Here is a 26,951-nt window from a genome sequence, read left to right on the forward strand (position 1 = left end):
CAATTTACTCCTAATTTTAAGAATATGTCTGTATTCCCAGGCACCATACCTTAACCAGCTAAAAGCAAACTTGCAATCTTAGTGCCCCTCCTTTTCCATACAGCCACAATTACTCCCTAAATATAACAAAGGCAAAAAGAACTATAATGTAAGATAGCAGGAAGTCCTTTTTCTGGGCTCAAAATAACTCCTGATTCCAACATTAGTGCTTTGGTAGTTTTCTACTGTACTTCCTAGAACTCAAAACTTTACTTGTTCTAATTAAGATTGGGTCTTTTCCTTTCACCTGTCCTCATTTCTGTTTTATTTATGTTCCACTTCATTTCTCAAAATTCCTCTCACTTAGCTTCTATATACTCTGTATACTCTATATTCTAGCAATTTTTTAAAAATTAAATTTCACTGACTTTTTTCTTGTAACTTCAAGCATGCCTAATAATTTTATTCTCCAACATTTATTGGTGACCAAATCATGTCAGCTTTGCACTCACATTACTGTTCCTTGTTTTCATCACTCTCTAGGACATCTCCACTTGACTATCATAGTCCTCTAGCTTAACAAATGAGAGACTGAAGTCATCTTCCATGTTGAAAAAAAACTTCAATGTCTTCATTTTTGTTTAAGTCATTGCTTTTCTAATATTTATACTGGAGTCCATTAAAAAACTGAATAACCATTGTCCTTCATCTCCCATATCAAATCTGTGCTTTGGCTCTATTCTTTTAAAAAATTTCCTGTCTCTGCCTCACCAGTGTACACTAGGTGTGTGGGGGCAGATAGCTTGTTCCTTTAATTCACAAGTCTTCAGAGAGAGAAATGTATTCCAAACCTGGACCTAATTTAGATGAGATCCTAGACTTCAACCTTGATGCTATAATAGGCAAGACTTTGGGGGTCTTAGGAGAGAGTAAATGTATTTTTCAAGGGGGAAGAACACACGTATTTTGTAACCAGAGGGCAGATTAATGTAGATCAAAATGGCTGCACATTCTTTGCCACTCTCCCCATACTGAAGTAGAGTTGATTCTGCTTCTCCTTGAATCTGGGTGGATCCAATGATTGCTAAGCCAATAGAATGTGGCAGAAGTGATACTCTGCCACTTCTGGACCTAGCCTTTAAGGTGACAGCTTCTGATTTCTCTCAGAATGTTGCCTTTCAGAACCCAGCCACCTTGCTGTGAGAAGCCCAAGCCTCAAAGAGAGGCCACATGTAGGTGCTCTGGCCCATAAGAACAGTTAAGTTCCGAGGAACAGCCAGCATTAACTTTCACCCATATGATGTGCCATCTTGGACATTCCATCCTATTTGAGCCCTGGAACACTGCAATCCTAGCTAACATCGTATGAAACATAAGAACTCCTCAGTCAACTCACAAAATTTGAGAATAAAATGATTGCTCTTTTAAGTCACTATGTTTTGGGTAATCTTTTTAACAGATAACCAAAAACAGTGTTCTAGTAGTATTTATGTAATAGCAGAATTTCCAATTATATTTCCCTAATTAAATCTTTGTTACTCCTGTTTGTACAACTCATTTTTCATATAACTTCCTCACTCTTTTTTATTTTTTATTTTTTTTTAGTGACAAGGTCTTGCTCTGTTGCCCAGGATGGGGTGCAGTGATACAATCATAGCTCACTGCAACCTCCAACTCCTGAACTCAAGCAGTCCTCTAAGCAGCTATGATTACAGGTATGCACCACCATGCCCAGCTTATTTTTTGTAGAGATGGTGTCTTGCCATGGTGCCCAGTCTGGTCTTGAATTCCAGGCTTCAAGAAATCCTCCTGCCTTGGCAAAATCTACACCATGATGGAGACTATGACATAGATTTTGTGGTCATCTTTAATCCACCACAATCCATTAACTATTTGAGAAAATAACTTACATTTATTGAAGTAAATTCCAGATTAATTTATTATGTTTAGATGAGGAGATAGATAAATGTAGAATATACTCAGAAAATGTTTCCTAGTTTTAGGATGGAAAAACATGTATAAAATGAACAGATATAAAACAATGGGGAAATATAGTTACATAAGTTTAAAAAACGTGTGGCAGTCACCATGAATAAAAGTAAAAAACAAAACTGAGATATTCCATTTGCCACAACTGTGATCCACAGAATTTACATAAGATGTTAGTACATTAATTAAAAACCCCTACGGTTTTAACCAATAAACCACATAAACAGCCCTTTACTAAATGACAACCCAAAAAATAATTTTTACCTTTCTTATCTAATATATATCCATCCATCCTTTTTTCTCTGCTTCCTATATGTACCACAGGCTGGAGATGTAAAGGTAGGGTAAAAAGAAACATTATGCCTACCCTCAAGGAACATACAGCCTAAAGTGGGAGACAAATATTCACAGAGATACATGTAAAATATAATTGTGATAACTACTAAAAGGAAGAGTAAGGTGCTGTACAAGTGTACAACAGAAAAAACCAAGTCAGAAAGACTTCCTTAAGGAAATGTGCACTTATTTGGGATCTGAGGAATAAGGGTCAATTAGGTAAAGGACGGGGGAAGAGCGTTCTATGTCAAAAGCTGGGATGGGAGACAGCAAGCCACATTCCAGGGACAACCAGAATGCATTCCTTTAGAATCATCTTTTCTTTGCTGCACACCAACACCTGTGAGAGTGCTTAGGACACAGTATGTAGATGCTTTATATATATTTGATGTTGATTTGCTGAAAGTAGATAGGTGTGGCTTGAGTATAAAGAGGGAGGGGAGGATGTGGTGCAAGATGAGATTAGAGAAGTAGGCAGAGAATAAAATGTGAAATTAACAATACTGAAATCAATATAGTATTTAAAAAATGCAGATCACAAAATCTGATCTTCTTGGTTGCAGTATGGTTCCAAGACTGGAGTTGGGACAAGAATAATAGAGCTAAGAAGTATGCCAAGGTGGTAGTTCAGGTGAGTCCATGATGGTACCTGGACTAGCATAGCAGCACTGCAGTTGGACAAAAGTGGAGACATTCAAGAGATAGTGGGGAAGTAAAAAGGAACAAATATTAGAGAAGTGAAGGAGAAGAAGTTGTGTCGAGAATAAACTGTATCTCGTGTAACTAGGTAGAGGGCAGTGTCATTTACTCAGGGAATAATAGAAGAGTAGAAAGGGAAAAAAAAAATCAGACTTTGGTTGCATGGAATTTAAGGCATCTTTAAGATATCCCAGAGAAATGTCATAGCATATATAAATCTCCAGAGAAAAAGTCTGATCTAAGGATATACATCTGTAAGTCCCCTATATACATGTGAAATAATTTAAGTTCTAGTTGTGGATGTAATAAACTAGGGAAGAAAAGAGCAAGAAGAGAAGACAAAACAAGATAAAATGTTGGCAAACTCTGAAATTTATCAGATAGCTACAGAAAGCTAAGTCTGCAAAAGACAGAATAGCCAACCAAAGAGGAACATCAGAAGTATTACAAGAACCTAAAAATGTTTTAAGAAAGAGGCATAGTTAACAGTGGAACTTACTGCTGAGAATTCAAGTGAGATAAGGAATGTCTCAAAAATATCTACTGGAGTTAGCTACATGAAGTCATTAAAAACTTTAGCAACAACTGTTTCAGGTGAATGTCTGGGGTAAGAGCTAAATTGAAATGGGGTATGGAATAGGAGGTGAGGAAATGAGAAAAACAAGCATAAAGTACTTGAGAAGTTCGGCTACAAAGAAGAGGTAAGAAAGAGAGTAATAGCTAGAGGAGGATGTAGGGTTGAAAGAAAACTTTTAAAAATCAGTAATGACCAGAAAAAATGTTAAAAAGCTGATGGAAAAATGAGACAGAAATGGTGAAAATATAAATGAGAAAAGGTAGGGGTAAATGAGGTCCAAAGCTCAATGGGAGCAGGGACAGAGGGTATTTACCTTAGAAAGGAAGAGAAGAATAATTTGCCTATCAAATTAATAAAGAATTCAGGTAAATAATACCCAGTGTTTGCTAGGATGATAATAAAGAGATAATAATACTCTATTATTAGTGACAGTATGAATTGGTATAACCTTTCTGCAGACAATTTAGCATAATATAAGACAACTAAATAAATTTATACTTTAATGCCAAGTTCTTCTTCTAATAGGGTATCCTATGGAAGTTATCAGACATGCCTGAAAAATTGGCAACAACTTAAATGTCCAACAGTGGTGGGGCAGGGGGAATGGTTAAATATATTATGATATAATTGAATATTTTATGGGAATTACAAACCACATTTTCAAAGATTAGTGAAATAGGTAATCACTCATGATGGTATGTTAGGTGAAAAGAGGATATAAAATGATGTATTCCTGATGAATTCTGGAAAAATTTTGAAAACTGTTCCACAATTTCAGAAAACAAATATTCAGAAACCTCAGAGATACAACATCACAAACAAAGAAAATGGCTTAAAAAAAAATGTTAATACTGCATAGCTCTGTATACTGAAGTAATGAGCGAGTTATATTCCTTGTTTTACTTTTCTATACTTACTAGAACTTATATTAATATCACAATTTTATTTTCTCTTACAAAGTATTAACAAGAATGAAGAATAAACAAAAATGATGAAGATAGGGAGTTAAGGCAAAAGTTAAGAAGTTATCCAGGTGGAAGCTGAGGCAGGAGGATCACTTGAGCTCAGGAGTTTGAGGCCAGTCTGGGCAACACAGTGAAAACTCCGTTTCCAGAAAATAAAATAAGGGATACAGTTTAAAAAAAAAAAAGAAGAAGAAGGAAAAATGGAAGATTACTAGAAATAACTCTAGTATAAACTTGACTTATTTTCTTTAAAATAAAGAATAACATTCAAAGTTAGGTGGACTAATTTTCATTGATGTAGCACTTACCATGACCATGCACCCTTCTCTGTCGCCCAGGCTGGAGTGCAGTGGCGCTATCTCTGCTCACTGCAAGCCCCGCCTCCCAAGTTCACGCCATTCTCCTGCCTCAGCCTCCCAAGTAGCTGGGACTACTGGCACCTGCCACCACGCCTGGGTAATTTTTTGTATTTTTTAGTAGAGACAGGGTTTCACCATGTTGGCAAGGATGGTCTCGATCTCCTGACCTCGGGATCTGCCCGCCTCGGCCTCCCAAAGTGCTGGGATTACAAGCGTGAGCCACCGCGCCCGGCCACACCATGCACTGTTCTAAGTGTACTAGGCACACCAACTCATTTAAGTCCTCACAGTAACCTGGAGGTAGATACTATTATTAACTCTATATTACAGATGAGGAAACTGGTAGAAAGGCTCTCTCAGGTCACATAGCTTTAAGTGTCTGTGGTCCTATCCCTAACCTTATGTGACTATTTTACCACATAAGAAAAAGAACCTGTGAACAAAAGCCAATGATGTGTTTTTCCCCACTAAAGTTTAGGTTTTGCTATCTCCTTCCCAACTAACAATTCAAAGATTGGGTTGTGCATTGTCTGTATGTTTAAGAAACAGAAGCTTCTTACTATGGCCTCATATCTACCTGATTCTTACCAAAAACAGTCTTCCTTGGTATGTCTTTCTCCATTATCCATCTTTTTTTCTTACTCTCCAACTTAAGGCTCTCAACTGGTTTGGAAAGTAGATATGCTGTTCATGGAGAAAATAAAAAGAACAACAACAACAAACATATATGACACTTCAGAAATTTTTATAGAGAAGATAATTCTATCCTGACACAGTAATCTAAGCTGCTGAAGGGTAAGGCCAGAAGAGCACCATAGACTTGTGTATCTCTGGCTCAGTATCAGAAAGGACTTTCATCCAGATTCAGTCAGAAAATCGGCTACTGTGTCCAAAGGATATTAGCAAACCTGAACCCCGACCCAAAAGTGAACTTAGTCACTTCAGCAGTCCTATAGCTTTTAACAGTAGGAAGAGACTACTAAATGGACAGATTAGGTAAACATATAGAAACCACCTTTACGCAACGAATTCAGGTTCCTAAAGTTTTCCAGCATCACATTCCTGTACAGGTTCTTTACAGCAGAGTCCAGTTGCCCCCACTCTTCCTTGCTGAATTCCACAACCACATCTTTGAATGTCACTGGTTCCTAAAACATCAAGTTCCTTTTTAATCAAAGGTGTCACTCCCCAAAACACTACCAGAGGAGGAATGGATTTGAAGGAATAGGGTAGGAGTCAGAATACACCAGAAATTGATAGGACAATGTTTGAGGTTCTAAGTGATGAAAATCAAACTGTGGTAAGGGCCAAACAAATTGGTACTATATATACTCTGTTAGGGATATAAAAGAAAAGTGAAGTGCAGTCCTTATTCTACAGTAGCGTACATTATGGTTGAGGGGAAAAAAAGACAACTGAAATAACTGTGGAACAAAAAATTACTATGCCATACAAATAATTTACTTAAAAGGAGTTCAAAACAGGAGGAATTTGTGGTAGTTTTGATGGAAATTTGTAATTAAAATGTAGGCTCTGCTGGGAGGACAGGTAGGGCATTTTCTTTAATTAAGAAATGCTGCCTGATAACTGTTTTCATTTGGGACTCACAGTTTAACATCACTCATCAAATGGGCAAGATTGCCTGACTGCCCAAAGTAGCCTCCCTATTAATCAGTTACTACTGCATTGTTTATTTTCTATGTAATAATTATTACTCTCTACAATTACCTTATTTGCTTGTATTTGCCTGTATACCTCTACTAGAATGTGATCTCCACAAGGCTGGGATTTTGTTTTATTTATCAATTGTATTTTCAGCCCTCAGAACAGTATCTGGCATATTATGCACTACATAAATATTGGCTAATGAATAAATTCCCTCGTTTATCACACCATCAATTATTCCACTTCTCTCTCCAGCATCCTCAACCTTGTCTTTAGTGGCACCTTCAATCTCACTGAAATATATAAACATCTTCCTTTCCTCTCCTTCAAGTCAGTCTTTATGAATAAGTTGTCTGCATTAATTTTGTCTGCTTCCTCACTTCCTCTTTCCTCAACACACCACATCTGGCTTAGATTCCTGTGCATTTTAGTATCTCCGTGAGTGAATAGACACTACTTGGGCTGTATTACTTTGACGCTTTAAAGCATTTCTCCCTTAAATATTCTTACCCCTTGGCCTCAGTGACATCATATTTCCCTGGTTTTCCCCTACATCTTTTGGTCCTGTCTTTTTAGTATGCTTTGAGGTTTCTTCTACTCTTGTGTAGTAAGTGACATTGCTCTGGATTCTACTCTTGAGCCTTAGTTCTCAACGTTTTCTGGTAGGCTCTACATCCATAGCGTCTACAGATAAAATAAAACTATATTCTTGAGGGAACAGATACACAGAGCGACTATATGGCTAAGAGTATATCACCAACTAAAATAGGTCCAGTGTCCTGTGGGAAAATAAAAGTCTTATGTTCTTGGATGGAACCATGTTTGGCAAAAGTTCAAAGATCAAAAAATTGAAAGCAGGTAATACTAAAAATGAGCATATATGTTCAGTAATAACTAGAATCCTAATTCACCTGTGGTTTGCCTGTTCGTGAGCCAGCTTTCATTTTCTCCTTAATGTTCCCCATCTGTGGGGCAGAGTCCTTGCAGAGCGTATCTGAGGAAGAGGAAGGAAAATATTAGGGAGACAAGTTTTGCCCTAGAGCAACTTCTAATAATTATAGTTGTTTTAATATGATATTCACAGGAATTATCCATAGAACTTTGAAAAAAATAATGTCAGGCCCTACCAGCAAACACAATCTTCAAAGGTCAGGCCTAGATCTTGTATTTTAAAAATATTTTAAATGTGATTCTGATATGCTTCCATGGGTTGAGATCTATTGAATCAGAAAGAGGGACAAAATAATATTTTCAGACCTCATCTATGCTTATAGCAGATTCCAAAAAATAACTAATTCTGTCATAACTAAAGCCTAACTACAGCGTAGCCATCACAGGCTGTAATTCTACTTGGAGCTTATAATATTTTATCCAACCAATCCCTTCTTCAAACACTCCAGAGAGAATTCTTTTCAAGGATTGTTTTCCTGTGAGTTGCTCTGTGCTTACTATACACAGACCTAAGCAACCTGTCCACCTTGAACTATTGCTTCTTTCAAAACATAAAATTCTGAGGGACAACCAATTCTCTTATCCAGCCATTCAGTGAGAAGTTTATCCCGGGGCCACTGTGGAAGATTCATGAGTTACATCAGTGATCATCAAGTGTCACACTGGTCTGTGAAGTTTTCACTGATTCAGGGTGAAATGAAAAGAGTAGAAACAATGTAGTAAGTTTGTTATAACATTACATTTATTCAATATAAGGGACTTTCTTTTGATGTTAAAATGTCTTCTAATATGTTATTGATTTAAAAAATGTTTTACTTAAAAAGATTTGGCAAACCTGTATCATCTCCACCCCCATTTTAAAACTTTTAATGACCTTTGAAACCCCCCAGAAATCTTAAAACCATGCAGTTACATAATAATCAGCATGAATTCTCCATTATAAATGTATAATTGGGTTCAACAATAATTTAAACAACTGCATGGGGACTTCTTAAAACACTATCAGGGCAGGCCTGATGGCTCACACCTGTAATCCCAACAACTTTGGGAGGCCATGGTGGGAGGAATGCTTGAGCCTAGCATCCAAGGCCAGCCTAAGCAACATAGGGAGACCCTTTCTTTGCAAATAATAATAATAATAAATTAGCCAGGTATGGTGGTGTGTGTATGTGGTCTCATCTACTTGGGAGGCTGAGGGAGGAGGATCACCTGAGCCTAGGAGGTCGAGGCTGCAGTGAGTGGTGATTGCACCACCACACTCCAGGCCTGGTGACAAGTGAAACCCTGTCTGAATAAAAGCAAACAAAAATCCAAATTTCTCAGCAACGTACCATGTGAATGCTGTAAATATTATGGTCTAACTTTTTATTTTGTTTGTTTTAAAAGAGGGTCTCACTCAGTCCAGGCTGCAGTGCAGTATGATGCAATCACACCTCACTACCGTCTCAAACTCCTGGGCTCAACCAATCCTCCTGCCTCAGCCTCCTGAATAGCAAGGACTACAAGCATGTGCCACCATGCTCGGATAAAGTTTGGTTTTTGTTTTATATTTTTTCTTTTTTTCTTTAGAGACAGGATCTTTCAATGCTGCCCAGGCTGGTCTTGAACTCTTGGCCTCAAGTGATCCTCCTGCCTCAGCCTCCCAAAGAGTTGGGATTACAAGTGTGAGCCTGGCCCTGAGATCTGTTAACTTTATTCAAGTCTATATAACACTTTGTAGAATGTCAGTCTGCTCAATTCCATAATCTTTAGGTCAGTACAATGTTGTTCCTTGTTCTTGACATTCTTGGAAATTCTTGAGGTATCTTGGAAAGGTACAAATCCCTCCAATCAGCTATCCTCTTATTTACTGCTCTCTCTAAATATCATTTTCTTCCCTTAGTTCGTCTCTGCTGACCTCCCCTTCTTGAACTTTTAGCATCGTGTTCTCCGAAACCCTCATTCCATTCAAAGAAACATCTATATACATTCTCAAGTTCTTTATAGACTCTTCCTTCTCCCTTGCTAAATGGATCTTGGCATCATCAAAGGCACCTTTCTCCATCCTGTAAGCACTATGATCTTGGAAATTGTTCTGATCTACTTGTACCTCCCTTCCACTTCCTAGTATTTTCTGTCATGCAAAAATATTTCTTACTAGTTTATGCCATTTAACTATACCGTTCTTCATGTTATATTAAGCTATCACACATTCCTTTTTTTAACACATATTTACTATCTCCTATGTGCGAGATACAGAAATACCTGCTCTCAGAGAGCCTAGTGTATTGTTAATGACCAACACTAAAGTAATTGTACTAGGCCAATAAAAACTGTGGTTACTTGGTTCACATTGTTGCTTTCCACCCCAAATCCTGACAGTCTTTTAATAGGTTACTTCAACACTGACACAGACACCCCTTCCAGCAACCCAAACTGATAGAACTTTGACTTTCTTATCTCTAATAACCATCAGCAACCAATCTACTTCCTTGCTCATACTCTGGTCTTTATTACTTAGAACTATCCTACCATGCATATAAAATTAGATAAATCAATCGATAACTGCATCCTCCTATCCTTTCAATTTTCACGTCCTTGCTTTTTGTGTATTCTCCAACTTTTATCAGAGTCCCACTACACTACATTGATTCTTTAATTTTCTCCCATTCTATCATGGCTCTAGTGAAGTCACTTCATTCTCTATTAAGCTTAGAACTAAGTTTAAGAAAAGGTAAAATTCACATAATGTAAAATTCACCATATTAGCTATTTTAAAGAATATAATCCAGTGGCTTTTAATACATTCATAATGTTGTGCAATGATTACCACTATGTAATTCCAGAACATTTTCATTACCAAGAAAGAGTCCCATATTCATTTAGGAGTCACTCCCATGTACTCCCTTTCCTCATACTGTCTCTACGAATTTGCCTATTCTGGACATTCCACATAAATTCAATCATATAGTATGTGACCTTTTGTGTCTGACTTCTCTCACTTAGCATAATGTTTTGGAGTTCCAAACATTTCTTTTAAAATGTGTATCAGTACTTTTATTTTTTTTACGGCAGAATAATACTCCATTGTAGGTATATAGCACAGTTTATCCATTCGTTAGTTGATGGATATCTGGGTTGTTTCCACTTCTTAATGTGAATATGTGTCTTGAATTCTCTGGGGTATATGGTAATTCTATGTTTAAGTTTTTGAGGAACCACCAAACTGTTTTTCACAGTGGCTGAACCACTTTATATTGCCAACAACGACATACAATTCCAAACAATTTCTCCACATCCTAGCTAACCCTATTCTTTTTCCTTTATTATAGCCATCCTAGTGGGTGTCATTACGGTTTTGAGTTGCAATTCCCTAATGACTAGTGATCCTGAACATTTATTCCTATACTTTTTGGCTATTTGTATATCTTCTTTGGAAAAATATCCATTCAAGTCCTTTGTCCATTTAAAAAACTGTGTTGCTTATCTTGTTATTGAATTGTAAGAGTTCTTTATATTTTCCTGATATTAGACCCTTATCAGATATATGATTTTCAAAATGTTTTTTCTCATTCTGTAGGTTTTTTGCTGCCTTGATGGTGTCTTTTGATGCAGAAAAGTGTTTAATTTTGATGGTCTAATTTATCTATTTTTTCTTTTGTTTCTTGTATTTTTGGTGTCATAGCTAAGCATTGATTACCAAACTTAAGGTGAAGAGTTATTTCTATATTTTCTACTCAGAATTTTATGACTTTAGCTCTTATATTTAGACAATTGACCCATTTTGAGTTAACTTTTGTGCATGATATGAGGTAAGGCCCCTACTCCAATCTTTTGCATATGGAAATCAAGTGGTCCCAGCAATATTTGTTGAAAAACTATTATTTTCTCATTTAATGCCTTGGCACCCTTGTCAAAAATTAATTGGACATAGATGTATGAGTTTATTTCTGGACTCTTAATTCTATTCCAATACCACATAGCTTTGATTATTGCAGTTTTTTAGTGAGTTTTGAAATTGAGAAGTATACATTGTAAAACTATCTTCTTTATGAAGGCAGTTTGACTATCTTGGGTCCTTTCCAATTCCATATGAATTTTAGGATCAAATTGTCCATTTCTGCCAGGAAAAAAAAAAAAAAGCAGCTGGGATTTTGATAGGGATTGCATTTGAATCTGTAGATTGCTTTGGGGGAGTATTATCTTTATGATATTGTTTTCCAATACGTGAACGCAGGATTTACTTAGGTCTTTAATTTCAACAATAGTTCGTAGTCTTCAGCAGACAAGTCCTACACCTCTCTTTTATTTTTCACAGATTATAAATGAAATTGTTTTCTTGGTTTCTTTTTAGGGTCATTCATTGCTATAGGCACATAACCTATTTTTGTTGATCTTGCATCCTGCAACTTTGAATTTATTAGGTCTAATAGTTTTTTACTGGGTTATTTAGAATTTTGGCTATATAAGAGTACAACATCTGCCAGTAGGGATAGTTTTACTTCTTCCTTTTCAATCATGATACCTTTTCTTTTTTTCTTGCCTAATTGCACTAGCTAGAACGTTCAGTATGACATTGAATAGAAGTGGCAAGAGTGGACATTCTTATCTTGTTCCTGATTCTAAGAACAAAGCTTTCACTTGTTCATCAAGTTCATCAAGTATAATGTTAACTGTGGGTTTTTTATAAATGCCCTTTGTCAAGTTGAGTGAGTTCACTTCTAGTCTTTTTTAAAATTTTTGTCATAAAAGGGCATTGGATTTTGTCAGATGCTTTTTCTGCATCAATTGAGATAATCATGCACTTTTCCCTTTTCACTGTATTAATATGATGTACAACACTGATATATTTTTATTTGTTGAACCATATTTGCATTCCTGGGATAAATCCCACTAAGTCGTTTTGTATAGTCCTCTTAAAATGCTGTTGGATTTGGTTTGCCATTTTTCTTTTGCTGTGAGTCTTTGTCAGGCTTTGGCATCAGATTAGTACTTGCCTCACAGGATAAGTTAAAAAGTGTTCCTCCAATTTTTTGGAAGAGTTTGAGAATACTGGTGTTAATTTTCCAAAAGTTTAGTAGAATTCACCAGTAAAGCCATATCATCTTTGAGTTTTCTTTGTTGAAATTTTAAAAATAACTAATTCAGTCTTTTGTTATTGGTGAGTTGAGTTCAGATTTTCTATTTCTTCAGTCAGTTTTGGTCATTTGTGTTTTTGGAATTTGTGAATTTCATCTAAGTGCATCTAATTTGTTGGCATTTAATTGCTCGTAGTATTCTCTTATGAGCCCTTTCATTTTATGCAAAGTCAGTAGTAATGTCCCCACTTTTCCTGATTTTAGTAATTTGAGTCCTCTTTTTCTTGGTCAGTGTAGCTATACCTTTGTCAATTTTGTTGATCTTTTCAAAGTACCAACTTTCAGTTTTGTTGTTTCTATTACTTTTGTGTTCTCCACATCATTTATCTTTGCTCTAATATTTATTTTCTTTCTTCATCTTGCTTTTAGGTTTTCTTTTTCTAGTTCCTTCAGGTAGAGGGTTGAGATCTTTTTTTTTAATGTAGGCATTTATAGCTGTAATTTGAGCCATGCCTTCACTGTATGTCATAAGTTTTGGTATGTTGTATTTTTGTTTCCATTTCTCAAAATATTTTTTCATTTCCTTTGTGCTTTCCTTTTTGACCCATTGATTATGTGACTGTTAATTTCCACTTATCTGTGAATTATCCAGATTTCCTTCTGTTATTGATTTCTAATTCTGCTATAGTTGGAAAAGATACTTTATGAGATATCAATCTACTTAAATGTTCTGAAACTTGTTTTTTAGTCTAACATTTGGTCTATCCTGGAGACTATTCCATGTATACTTGAAAATGTATCTTCTGTTGTTTTTTGGGTAGTACACTCTGTATATTTGTTAGTTCAAGTCAGTTTATAGTGTTTCTCAAGTCTTCTATTTCCTTTTTAATCTTTTTTCTAGTATTTTTATCTGTTAATAAAATTGGGGTGAAATCTCCAATAATTATTCTTGATCTATTTCTCTTTCACTTCTGTATTTGCTTCATATATTTTGAGGCTCAAACTGTTGTAGTTATTGCTCATTTAGTAACTTTTGAACTAATTTTGTAAAGTCTATATTCCATGTTGTGTTTACCTGCATGAATCTGTTCCCTCAGCTTAGTGGTCAGCTTGTAATATCACAGAAATTTTCTTAAATGCCTTGAAACATAAAAATAATATCAAAAACAAAAACCATCACCTGGTCTCTGCAGCTGCATTGTGTATATTAGGGCACACTCACTCACTCAGACACTTTTAACTCTACATTATTCTTCACTTCTTGCTTGTGTAGCACCTGAAGGTCAGCTAGAGATAAAAGTTAGGGCTTTCTCAGGTCTTTCTAAACATGTCTTCAGTCTTCCAGATTTTCAGAAATATGTGGGAGCTTTCAAAATCCCTTATTCCCTCAAAGCATATCATTCTTCAGCATCTCAACTGTTATTTATTATCTCAGACAGCAGTAGCTAATACATTTTCCATGAAATGTTTTTGACAAATACACCCCAGGTAGCCAACTCAGTTCTGAGTAACTTTTGAGCTAGGTAAAATAAGGGCAAGCCCTATGAGCAGGTTTTTCAGAGAGCCACCAGACAAACCAAAGAAACAACCAAAAGACTTTCTTCAGTTCTGTATTACCCTGCAACCTCTCATTTGCCTTTTCTACTAGATTTCTCAAGAATAGTCTATAATCATGATCACATTCCCACCTCAAACCTATGTTTTTTAATCCATATGATGGGCAGAATAGCAGCCCCCAAAAATATCCACGTCTTAGTCCTTGGATACATGGCAAGAAGGACTCTGCAGATGTGATTAAAGTCAAGGACCTTAAGATGAGGGAGATCATCCTGAATTATCCAGGTGATCACAACCTAATTACATGAATCCTGAAAAGTGAGGAACCTTTCCCAGTGTGGTGAGACAGTGAGAAGCACCATGAGTGAGCAAGAGCTATGACAACAGAATAAAGTGTCAGAGATGTGGCAGTGTGAAAAGGACTTGGCCCATTGTTGCTAGCTTTGAAGACAGGGGAAGGGGAACATAAGCCCCAGAAAGAAAACGGTACCACCTTTACCTTGATTTTAGCTGAGGGAGACCCATGTTGGATCTCTGATCTACAGACTTGTAGAATAATACATTCATGTTGTTTTAAGCCACCAAGTTTGTGGTAATTTATTATAGTAGCAATAGAAAACTAATACAACTCACTACAAAGAAGCACCCCTCAAATCCTCTAAAACTGCTCCAACTAAACCTTAAAATTACTCCTAATCAACAATTTCAATGAATTATTTTTAATATTGATCTTAATAGGACCTTTTTGTTATACCATTGTTGAACATTCACTTCTTGAAAATTTCTACTTTCTTAACTCAGATACCAATCTTTTCTGGTTCTCTGATTTCCTAGATTATTACTTTCTAGGAATTATTAGGCTTCTCTTCTTTTGCTCATTAAAAAATATTTTTTAGACAAAGACTAAATATAACCACAATACCAACACAGTCACTCTCCCCAATCAATAATTCCTCATTAAATATGCAGTTCATGGCCTCATGTCTTATAAGGTCCACACATTCACATGATTTAAAAAACTTAAAAGATATATAACTAATCTCCATATCACTTTGCCATACTCCTTCCCTTAAAAACTGGACTGTCTTATAGTTTCCCAGTTTGGATTTTACAAATGGTATTATCATAGTATAGTTCAACATGTTCCACTATCCTCTATATTTCCTGTAACTGATGGTTACACCTAGACCAGCTCTTAAATATTGCTGCTCCCTAAGGATTTGTATTTCTCCTACTGCTCTGTTCATACATATAAGCTTCCAAATCTTCTCTTTCTGAACACTGAAGGCATACTGTTAACTATATATTGGTTTATTCATTGTGGAAGTCCCACAGGAACCTCAAATAAAACGTGCCACATAATTAAAGTATTACAACTTCTCCCCCCACTCCCAAATTCCACTCATGCAGGCCAGTACCTGTGAATTTATGTCAAAAGGTATCCTATTTATAAGTTTATAATTCCTTTAGGTTCAAACTCCTGCTTTCCCAATGCTCATTCTCTAACATCTAATCTATCACAATAGCCTAACTGGTTTTTCTATTTTCAGAACCCTCAGATCTCTCTCCTTTACGTGAGACATCAGTAAACTTTTTCTGTAAAGGGGCAGATAACAAATATTTTAGACTTTGTGGACAATACAGTCTCTGCTACAAGTACCCAACTCTCCTCATAGCACAAAAGCAATCATAGACAAAATGTAAATGGACATAGCTATGTTCCAATAACACTTTATTTTAAAAAATATTTGGCCCGTGTGCCATATTTTACCAACTCCTGCTCTAAATTGATGTCAACATAATATTTTTAACTGGCAAATCAAACTGTCTCACTCCCCTACCCAATCTGTGAGATCTAATTCTCTATTTCTATTACTTACAGAATAAAGTCAAGGCTGCCTAATAGAGTAGTATAAAGTCCTTCAAGATCTGGCACCTGATACCCTCTGACCTCAAAAAAAGATAGTTTCTCTTTACATGGGAAAGGTCAAGTATTTTACCTTCAATTTTTTTATATTCTTACCTTCACCTTCAAGCATTTCAATCACATCTTCTATGAGGGTCACCATATCTTTACTGTTGTTTGGATGTTGTAAATTCACCCACGTTCTGACTTCTTCAGGCAGGATTGCCAGGAATTGTTCCAGCACCAGCAGTTCTATAATCTGCTTCTTTGTATGAATCTCTGGTCTCAGCCATTGAAGACAGAGCTCCCAGAGTTGGCTCAGGGCTTCATGGGGCCCAGACACTTTCAAATACTGGAAATGCCTGAACTTTTGACGAGATGCCTCAGAGTCATGTGTCTCCACGACGGGGATGGTTTCCTGCTGCCAAGAGATATCTGCTCTCAGAACCTCTCTTTGTTCATGTAGAGACATGTTTTGAGGTTTTGAGATAGCCATCAACTTGCTCAGAGGCTGCATCTTCCTAAATAGAACTCCCACAGTAGTTCAAATCCACCTTACTAGATTGCAGTAATTCTCAGGCTTGAGCTAAGCACCTGTGTACTATATGCAGCGTGATTTAAGCCAAGTTATTTCACGGTAAGAAGGAAAGCTCCAGGAACTTTATACACAAAGCCAATATTCAGATACCTGAGCAACTGAAAAAAGATAGAAATTAACCCACAGGTAACAAACATATATTAGCATAGTTTTAAAACATAACTATTGTTATTAAAATTGCCTAAGAAAAATACATATCTGGATTCTCCTTCTATTTTATTTTCCTTTCTTAAAACTAGAAAATATGCTTTTCCTTTCTCCTAACCAGTTTCCCAAAGGACACACACAGATAAATAGACATACCGAAACAAATGATGAAGAGTCCTTTGATTTAAAAAGACTTCATAATTGAATTACAATTAGATTTATTCTATATCAAGTAGCAAACCATTTTTACCTTAAAATTAAGCAACACAAAACTTCAGGTAGGATATTAAGGTTTCAGAATAGATATGACTGAAAAACCTTACCCCAAGTTCTTATTAAAATGCTAATAAAATTCTATGAGTGAAACTGACAATAGCACTAGAAATTAAGGTAAGAGACAATTGTTTAAAATATACTAGAATAATATCCATAAACTATTATTAGGAATAAATCAAAAAGTGGATTGCCAGACTACAGTGAAAAGTTTGTATCTGTTAGTACTATGGACAATTATGCAATGCCCACCAGGGATGTCTCAGGCGCAACTGAACATTTAGACTCACAAGACTACTATTAGTCATATTTGGCACCAATTTACTCAGAAGGCAAAAAACAACTTGCTAGCAGAATAATATGCATTTTTCTTCAGTGTGAGTCTTTGCAGAGTGTAGCTCAAGTGCAGGGAGATGAGACCCATAAATGTGGTGTAGGAAACACTCTGACTCAAAAGAATTCCCCCAGGAGCCAATATCTCTCATAACAACTGAGCACAACTTTACGGGTTGTCTCAAAGAGCCTGCCAAATTACAGGTGTTACTACATTCGGGGCTGGCCAGATACAGCTTTTTCTATTTGATTTACAGTTCTCCAAGTCCAGATGCAATTTACTATTCAGGTGTCATTTTGATTATGATCATCAAAGGTTAGTAGTTCTCAATCAGGAGATTTTGCCAACAGGGGAAATTTGGCAATGTCTAGAGACAGTTTTGATTGTTACAGCTAGAGATTGTACCTGGCCTCTAGGAAGTCAAAGCCAGGGATGTCGCTAAATATCCTACACAGGATAGCCCCCTATAGCAAAGAATTACCCAGTCCAAAGTGTCGATAATTGCAAGGTTTAGAAACTCTGCTATAGGCAATATATAAATGAGAGTATATACTTTGGAGTCATAGATACATGAGTTTATATCTCAGCTGTACTAGTTACTATATGTATAAAGCTGAGCATTTGCATTCTCAACTGTAAAATGGATATAAAAATATCTGATCAAATTATAGGTATTAAAAGAGCTCTCATCTCATTTCTTGATACACACAGTAAGCACTCAGTAGATCATATGCACACATGTATGTTACAATGTTAGATCTTACATATTGGCCAAAAGCTTGTGTGACCTTGTCCATGGCAATGCCTGCCTGAATAGATCACTCAGCATTCAAATAAGTATTAGTGAACAGAGTAGGGGAAGGACACACAGAACTATTAAAAGACAGTTTAGTGGCAGATGAGTGGTAAGAGCCAGGTTTCTCAATGTTTGACTAGAAATTTACAGAAAACCAAGGGAAGGAGTCTAGAATGATGCTTGTGATAATGGATTAGAAGAGCTGGAGACCTACGTGTGAATTTGTATTTGGCTGAATTAGATGAAGATGGTTACATATTTACATATATGTATATATACATAGATTAGTATAAACACATATTTCCTTGCTCTGTTGGCTAAGTAGGTCTAGAAGCAAGAACAGCCCAGCAGCAAAAGAACAATTAGCTCCCAGATCTTGGTTTCTAATACCATTCTCCAATAGGAACCAGGATTTCTTGGAGAAATGGCTGATTCTAGGACTGAGGCTCATACAACATAAGCATGGAGCATCTTATAGTGCCAGAAAGTAAAAAAATGCTCAAAAAAATTTTTTTTAAAAAAAGAAACTGAAACATTTATTGGGGCACATCAAGGTACACAGGAGCCAAATGAAAGAGCTCCTTGTGGCCAAATCTGGAACAATATAAGCAACAGAATATTAGATAATTAAAACAATTAAATACTCATAAGCCACACTGATATAAATGGCAACTTATTAATAAATGGGGGAGAATAAATCTATGCAGAAAAATTCTGAATAATTTATGCAAATTCTCAGCCACCCACAAGGTAGAGCATAACTCCCCACCCCACCGCTTAAGTATGGACTCTGCATAGGCATTTCCTGCCAAAGAGGAAATGTTGGGGGAGGGGAAAGGTAAATTTACAGAGGAAAAACCTGACAAATACCACCTCAGCCACGTGACCAAGATTAGCATCAATAGCAATAAGTCATGTTGGCAGGACGTAGCCTTGAGACAATGTGATGAAAATGGCATTTTGCCTCTGTGATCTTCCTGCTCTAAACTCATAACCCCAGTCTAATAATGAGAAAAACATAAAATTCCAACAGATGGTTCTCCATACTTAACCAATACTCCCTCATAACTGTCAGCATGATCAGAAACAAGGAATGTCTGAGAAACTGCCACAGCCAAGAGAAGCCTGAGGAGGCATGGCAACAGAATGTAATGTGGTATACTGGATGGATTCTATATAAGAAAGACATTAGGTAAAAATTAAACTTGAATAAAGCATGGACTTTAGTTAATGTAGCATTATTAATTTTAACAAAGGTACTATACTAATGTAAAATGTTACTAATAGGAAAAATTAGTGGAGGGGTGTATGGACACACTGTTGTACTATCTTCTCTATTTTCCTGTAACTTTATTCAATTTATTTAGAATTTTTTTTTATCTGTGAATGCAAGCTCCTCAAAGGATTTCCCACAGCAAGTGAAAAGTCACAGAGGCAGGTGTCTTCTGGCTTGAAAGATCCCTTTTATGTTGTCATGGCCCGGGGAGGAAAAGGGCAATGGTGCCTTTCTTGGGCTACTCCTGGGTCTCACTGGATAGAAAATTGCTTCCAGTTGCCCTGAAACAAGCATTTCCTGCAATGAATCCCTCTGGGGTGCTCCTTGACATCTCCCCAAACTCGTAACACAAGTCCATCTTTCTCCTCATTCACATCTGCCAAGGCTCACCGTAGTACAATAGACTGAAAACCTGCCACAATTATTGACATCCACGCTCCTCCTGATCTGGCCTCATTAGCTCCACTTTTGATTTATGCAATTGCATTTGTTCAGGACACTAACAATTTCCAGGCAGATCTTTCTTTACTTGCTCTAAAAATATACCACTCAGCCTTAACCCGTGAGGACACAAAATAAACAACAATGAGGGTGCAGCTGGCTCAGTGAAGTTTTCTGCAGATGAAGGGCCCACTTAGAGGACTCATGATCTCACCTGACATAGAAAACAAATTGGAACCACCTCTACACTCTAGCTCAATTAAAGAAAACAAGCACAATGCTATGGGAAAAGAATCTTTTTTTTTTTTTAGACGGAGTTTTCGCTCTTATTGCCCAGGCTGGAGTGCAATGGCACAATCTCGGCTCACTGCAGCCTCTGCCTCCCAAGTTTAAGTGATTTTCCTGCCTCAGCCTCCCAAGTAGCTAGGATTACAGGCACCTGCCACCATGCCCAGCTAATTTTTTGTATTTAGTAGAGATGGGGTTTTACCATGTTGGTCAGGCTGGTCTCAAACTCCTGACTTCAGGTGATCCACCCACCTCAGCCTCCCAAAGTGCTGGGATTGCAGGTGTGAGCAACCAGCTGAGAGTGATCTCTTAAATATGACTGGTGAAATAGTCCTGAAGTAGTATCATTGAGTCCAACAAAAAAATGAACTATGGGCCCAGATACTTTGAAAGTAACAAAAATGGAGAAGGAAAAAAATAAAAGCTCACAGGCCATATGTCAAAGACATAGAAAAGGCTTTATGCTAAAAAGTAAAAGTAACAAAGACGTTAATTGCAACAATAAATGTACTGTGTAAAAATTTAAACTCAAACTACATAAAACTCAAAAGACATCCAAAATGAGAACTCCAAAACTGAAAGTAAAATGATTTTTAAAAAATACCAGGCAAACAAAAAATATTCAAGAGTGTAGGGAATTAAAATTATAATGCATTAAAAGCACAAATACATTAGAGGAAACTAAATGATTATAACTCAATGAAATATAACTATCATTAAATGTGCAACATACTTGAAACATTTTTAGCAAAATTCTCAGAAAACAAGAAATGAAGTCAACAATGATACAATAGAAATGGGATATTAGGTAACTTTCTTAGACTTTGACAGATAAAGTTGAAAAAGTAATAGTATAATGGATATAAATAATATGCTTAGCCTAATAAATAGAACTAGATAAAATGTAGTTTCTATTCAAGCATGTTTGGGAATGTTTTTGAAAGTGATTTATTAGGCTACCAAATAGAAAATCCTTGATAAATGGTAAACAATAGTGGAAACCACATTTATTACTAGAATGCAAAACCAGAAATTAAAACCACATAGAAAAAACAATTTAACCTACTTTAAAATTCAAATGTTTGCTACTAAAAAAATAAAAATAAAGAAAAGAATCAAAAGTACAACTGCAAAGTATCTAAAAACAGTAAAAACATTGTACGTCAAAATCTAAAGAGCACAGCTGAAGCTCCTGATAGGCAATGGAAAAGCCTTACATATAATTAAACAAGAATGAGATGCATTAACTATCCAACTCAGGAAATAAAAAAAGCAACAAATATACTGGGAGGTTTGTAGGTGAAAAACACAAATTAATGAATTACTCACTGTAAACAGTTACAGAGCTAGGACAGGGAGAGACGTTCAGGATGGCATGCCGCATTTAATTAAGATTTCCGAGGTGGAACAGTTTTGAAGATAGAGATCCAAGGTGTGACGTGACTTCAAGTAGCTTAAATGGTAAGTCATGAACACTGGAATATACAAAGCCAAGAAATACAACCGTTAAACTCTAAAGTACTGAATAGATGCCTCTGATATAAAGGTGGGATTCAGGATTAAGACACAGAGCCGGTGCCACTGTGACGGAGGGACCCGAACGTTGTAGTGGACGGTTAGACGAATATAATCAGGTGGCACCAGTTCTACGGTTTTACGGCCGCAAGGAACTTGAACAGCTGCTAATTATGGGAAAAGGGTATTGTCTGTGAAGAGAGTTATTTCTAATCAAACAGGTTGTAGGTGGGACAGCTGCTTGAGGTAAGAACCACTTGGCGAGATTAGCTCAGATAAAGAGGAACAGAAAACAGTTTGCAAATAAGTGACTGAATATAAGTCACTTACAGTAAATGGAGAAATAACTATATTAAAATAAGTACGATACTTGGAGGTTTTAATGTTTTAGGGAGGTGGCCAGGAATGACTGGGAAAACAAGGCAATATGGAATTAAAACTCTATTGTCTTTCCCAGTTGATTGATTCAGTCACACTTGGTTTTTCCATAAGGCATCAATACCAGCCATTCCCAAACCAGCTGATCATAACATACTAACCACTTTGAGCGGCTGGAGACTGCCCCTATTACAGAATGGAAGAGGCGACAGGAGTGTGGTTAAATCCTTGCTTTAGCGGAGCTGGATCCTGACCCCAGCCGTCCCGCGGCCCACCCCTAGCCCTCCGTCGCTGCTCTCACGCTTGTCTTACTTCCGCAGCCCACGTTTCCATCCCTCCATTCAGCTCGCGCCCTCCTCCGCTTCTCAGGCACAGACCTTGGAGGGCAGCGTGGAAATTGGGTAACTGCAAGCAAGCTGAGGGGAGCTGCACGTTCCGCATGGACGCCCTCAAGCGTGATTCCCAATCCCAAGCCCCCGCGTGCCCACTGCCCACTGCCCACCAACGAGGGTGATACCTGTGAGCCACCGCTCCTATTCAGGGGCCCGTTCAGTCACTCCCAAGCGCCAGTTCTGAGAGGAGCCACGGAATCGCTGTCTTGGACAGTGAAGGGAGCTGGTGTTGGTAATCACGCTGCAACTAGGAACCCCTGACCTCGCGAACCCTCAACTCACAGCCGGCTCTGAGTTTCCTATATTGCGACGGTACAACCTCGGCGCACTCTTGCGCACGCGCACCAGCTGTAGAAGGAACCCCCAGTAATCACCGCGACCTGGGTGGGTAAGGTAGATCTGGTCTTTTCAAACACCGCCCCTTTCTGCAGGCCCCGCCCACGCCTCAATCTTGGAACTCTGGCCCTTTGAATGGACTCACGAGGCGCTTCTGGTGGCTTAAAGAAATGAGCGTCATACTTCCGGCGCTTCCTCATCCCGTCTGGGAAAACGAGTCCAAATCGCCTTTCTTTTCCCCACACCCCATTTGTCTGGAATCAAAAACAATGACAATTTCAACAAGACATTGTCAGTGTCTTACATGGTCTTTATTAGTTTATTAGTTCACAGATTCATTCATTCAGTTTTGTATGGAAGTAAGAGGTCTTGCAGTTCGTTGTTCTGTTTTGGCTTGTTAAGAATAAGGTACTTTGTGGCATCCGAGAAGCATTGTCAGTTAGGTATTTGGATGTAAGCATCTGGGAGTTTAGAGATGTCTGGGGCTAGACCTGTAAAATTTGTGTCAATCTGGGTAGATAGTGATTGATGCTATTCATTGGAATAGGATTGCAGAGGGAGAGACAGAGAGGAAGAGAGAAAATAGAATAGAAGGAAATGGGCTGGGATTGGCCCGGGGAACACCACCACCATTGGTTGAGTCAGGAAGGCGGACCTGCAAAAAAAAAAAAAAAAAAAGAGAGAGGAGGATCAGTCTGAGAGGTAGGAGGAAATCTGGTGGGTGCGGAGACACAGAGGGAAGGGATGGGTGTGTCACAAAGTACAGAATGCTCGGTGACATTAAGTACATGATAATATGATTAGTGCTTGCACAGAGGCATGTAAACAGTGATGTAGGACCAGAGTGAAAGAACTTAAACCAGAGAGAGCTTTATATTTAGGCCAGGAGTTGACTAAGGTAAAACAAGATGGCAACTTTGAATAGCTAGTGACACACAAAAAAAACAAGGACTCACCATATAGTTTCTTTTATTTATTTGTTTTTAAATAGACTTTATTTTTTAGAGCAGTTTTGGATTTACAGTTTTGGAAACATTGAGAAGGTAATACAGAGAGTTACCTTTTACTCCACAACTAGTTTACCCTGTTATTACCCTCTTACATTATTATGGTATATTTGTTACAACTAAGAAAATAAAAATAAAATATAAAAATAAAAAAATGAAATAACGTTGATACGTTATTAAGTCCACAATACTTTATTCAGATTTCTTCTTTTCTTTTTTCTTTCATTTTATTTTTTCTTTCCTTTTCTTTTTTCCTTCCTTCCTTCTTCCTTTCTTTCTTTTTATTTCTTTTCTTTTCTTTCTTTCTCTTCCTTGCTTGCTTCTTTTCTTTCTTCTTTTTTTTTTGACTGGTTCTCACTCTGTCACCCAGGCTGCCAGGCTGGAGTGCAGTGGTGTGACAGCTCACTGCAGCCTGGAGCTCCCTGAGCTCATGTGATCCTCCCATCTCAGCCTCCCAAGTAGCTGGAACTACAGGTGCTTGTCACCATGCCTGGCTAATTTTTTTTATTATTATTTTTTGTAGAGATGGATTTTTGCCATGTTGTCCAGGTTGGTAAAGACCAGATTTCTTTAGTTGGTTTCTTTGTTTTGTTTTTATCTTTTTTCTTTTCTCTGATGCAGGATCCCAACTGGAATATCACATTACATTTAGTTGTCATGTCTCTTTAGGCTCTTCTTGACTGTGACGGTTTCTCATACTTTCTTTGTGTTTGATAACCTTGGCAGTGTTGAGGAGTACTGGTCAAGCATTTTGTATGATCTCCCTCTATTCAGAGTTTTCTGATGTTTTTCCTGTGGTTAGACTGGAGATGAAGGTCACAGAGATAGAGTACCAATTTTATTACATCACATCACAGGTACATACTATCAACATGACTTATCCTTGTTGTTGTTCAATTTGATCACCTGGCTCAGGTTGTTTTTGTCAGAAGACATATTTTTTTCTTTCCAACAGTGGCAATGGATGCAGCAATATTCAGTTTCCAGAATCAGCAGCTCTGGAAGCAGTGTCTTGTCCTGATGGTGTTGGCAGGTAAATCATGCCTCTAGTGCTAAATGGAAGTCTTGTCTTCATAGGATGAATTCTGTGGTACGATTTTAGTCTGTGGTTCTGGCTATATGGCTCAAATATTATTTCAATATTTTTACTTTTAACTTAAATCATGCTTAGTTTCTGTTACTTGAAACTAAAAACCCTGACTGATGTGTCATCATTGTGATGATTTCTTGGTGTATGTATTAAATATGTTTTCATTAGAAATTTTTAGAGTCTTTATTTTCCCCTTCCCTCCCTAGCATGGGAAGTAGTGGTTTCATGCAGACAGCTTTATGAAGAAGCCCCATTGGCATCTATTTTGGTGGAATGAGTGGGAACATAATTCTCAATGTGTCAGTAATCCATTGCTGCATACAGACCATTTCAAAATTTAGTGCTTTAAAACAGCAATCATTTTATTTTACTCAGGAGTGTGTTTGAAATGTGGTCAGAGGGGAATGGCAGTTATCATTAATGTCAATATTTAAGATATGACCATGGGAATGAGTAGCTGAAATCATTAAAGAAGCAAGGATTAAGGAATCTCAGAATGCAAACTATTTGAATATTTCATTCTATGTGAAAATTAAAATAACCAAGAACTATAACATAGGAGCAGCATCTTTGGGAGAGTGGCAGTGAGTCAGGGGCTAGAATCTGCAAGGAATGGGTGGGGGAGTAGCCTAAGCATCTAAAATAAAATAAAATGAATAAAACCCCCCACAATCCCACTTTCCTAACCACACCTCATTTCCTCCTTCTTCCTCATGGTAAAACATCTCCAAATGTCTGTTTACATTTTCTTATTTTTCCTCTATTCACTGAAATAGATCTCATCTAGATCATAACTAGCAGCCAAAGTTACCAAATTCAACTAAAACTTTCCTATCTTTCTCTATATCACCTCAACTAACACATATCATTTGAATGAAGGTTTTCAGTGATTATCATACCCCAGATTAAAGTTTGCCTATTGTGGTACAGTTCCAGTAAATTTTTAAAAGATAGTAAAAAATGTGTATTAAAATACATTATGTCTCAGTCATTACTCTGGGTATATCAAATACACTCAGAATTGCATAAGATAAAATGAAATAAAAGATCAATAGCTGGTTTTAAAATGTATGTATGTATGAATTAAAGAAGAAAGAAATAAGTACAGCTATGGGATAGCTCTTCACTGGAGGGGACACACAGTCAATCTGAGGTCTGTGGTTTCTGGACCCCATGTGCATGATGGCTATAGAATAGTTACCATAGAAAACCACCTCTAAACATGTGAATGTTAGAAGTTTAAGTGAAAGAACGAAGTGGCTACCAGCCAGTTTATTTGTATTATGGGTTTATGAGGAACTGAAGTAGACTCTGGAATTGACTATTTTAGAGAAGTTGGGCCACAGTGTGACATGGTGTGCAGGCATTGAAGCCTATGGAGGGGTCACCCTAGAATTGGTAAACTCCAATTTCTAAAATTCTAATTTCTCTTTTGTTTTTTAAAGAAATACTCATTAGGTAAATTGGGCTCATTCAAAAGGGGATGACCAAGATGAATACAGGGTACCAAAGCATATTAGATAAAGAAATTGTAAAGAAACTAATGGCAGTTGGCAGAGACAATTGAATTTGGGCAAATACAGAAATTGACCTAGTGTGTTCTGGTACAGAAGAATAACGACAATTGCTCTAAGACTAAAACTAGAGAAACTAGGTTGAAGACACAGGAAAATTGATTTTGACTTATCATGAGGAAGATCTCTGTAATACTAAAAACTACCTTTATATGAAAGAGAGTGGCCCAATGGAGTAAGGAGCTGTATCATTCCTGGTTAGGCAAATGCTGAGCAATTATTTGATAGAGATATTATGGAATAATTTAAGTCTCAGATTATATTACTATTGAATTCCCTTTTTACTCTGATAGCCTATGCTTACACGAAATTTGAGGTGATTATATAAAATTTTGGGGGATTTTCAGGAGAGAACATGAAGAACTAGGAAGTATTATTTTCTCTGATACCTTTTCACAAGCTGAAATGCTCTAGGATCTAATGAACCCAGTATTAAAGATTCTTACAGATACTTTAATTGTTTTAA

The 26,951-nt window shown here is 37.1% G+C and overlaps 1 protein-coding gene across 4 annotated transcripts in view; it reads right to left on the bottom strand.

Moving 5' to 3' along the window:
• The window catches only part of ZNF215 (zinc finger protein 215), a 33,533-nt gene extending 9,654 nt beyond the window's left edge, over positions 1-23,879 (bottom strand). The window contains exons 1-6 of one of the 4 annotated variants that reach the window (XM_037999776.2): positions 22,604-23,879; positions 21,523-21,668; positions 16,158-16,736; positions 7,481-7,563; positions 5,920-6,052; positions 5,493-5,588 (exon numbers count right to left, since the gene is read on the bottom strand). In XM_037999776.2, coding sequence (XP_037855704.1) covers positions 5,493-5,588; positions 5,920-6,052; positions 7,481-7,563; positions 16,158-16,557 — 712 coding nt within the window. In that variant the 5' untranslated portion in view covers positions 16,558-16,736; positions 21,523-21,668; positions 22,604-23,879. The remainder of the gene's footprint in view (positions 1-5,492; positions 5,589-5,919; positions 6,053-7,480; positions 7,564-16,157; positions 16,737-21,522; positions 21,669-22,603) is intronic. The other 3 variants (XM_008008238.3, XM_037999775.2, XM_037999777.2) reach the window with 3 other exon arrangements.
• Between the last annotated feature and the right edge of the window lie 3,072 nt (positions 23,880-26,951).

The sequence above is a fragment of the Chlorocebus sabaeus genome, chromosome 1 (genome assembly GCF_047675955.1).
Source record: "Chlorocebus sabaeus isolate Y175 chromosome 1, mChlSab1.0.hap1, whole genome shotgun sequence".
NCBI classification, from domain to species: Eukaryota; Metazoa; Chordata; class Mammalia; order Primates; family Cercopithecidae; genus Chlorocebus; species Chlorocebus sabaeus.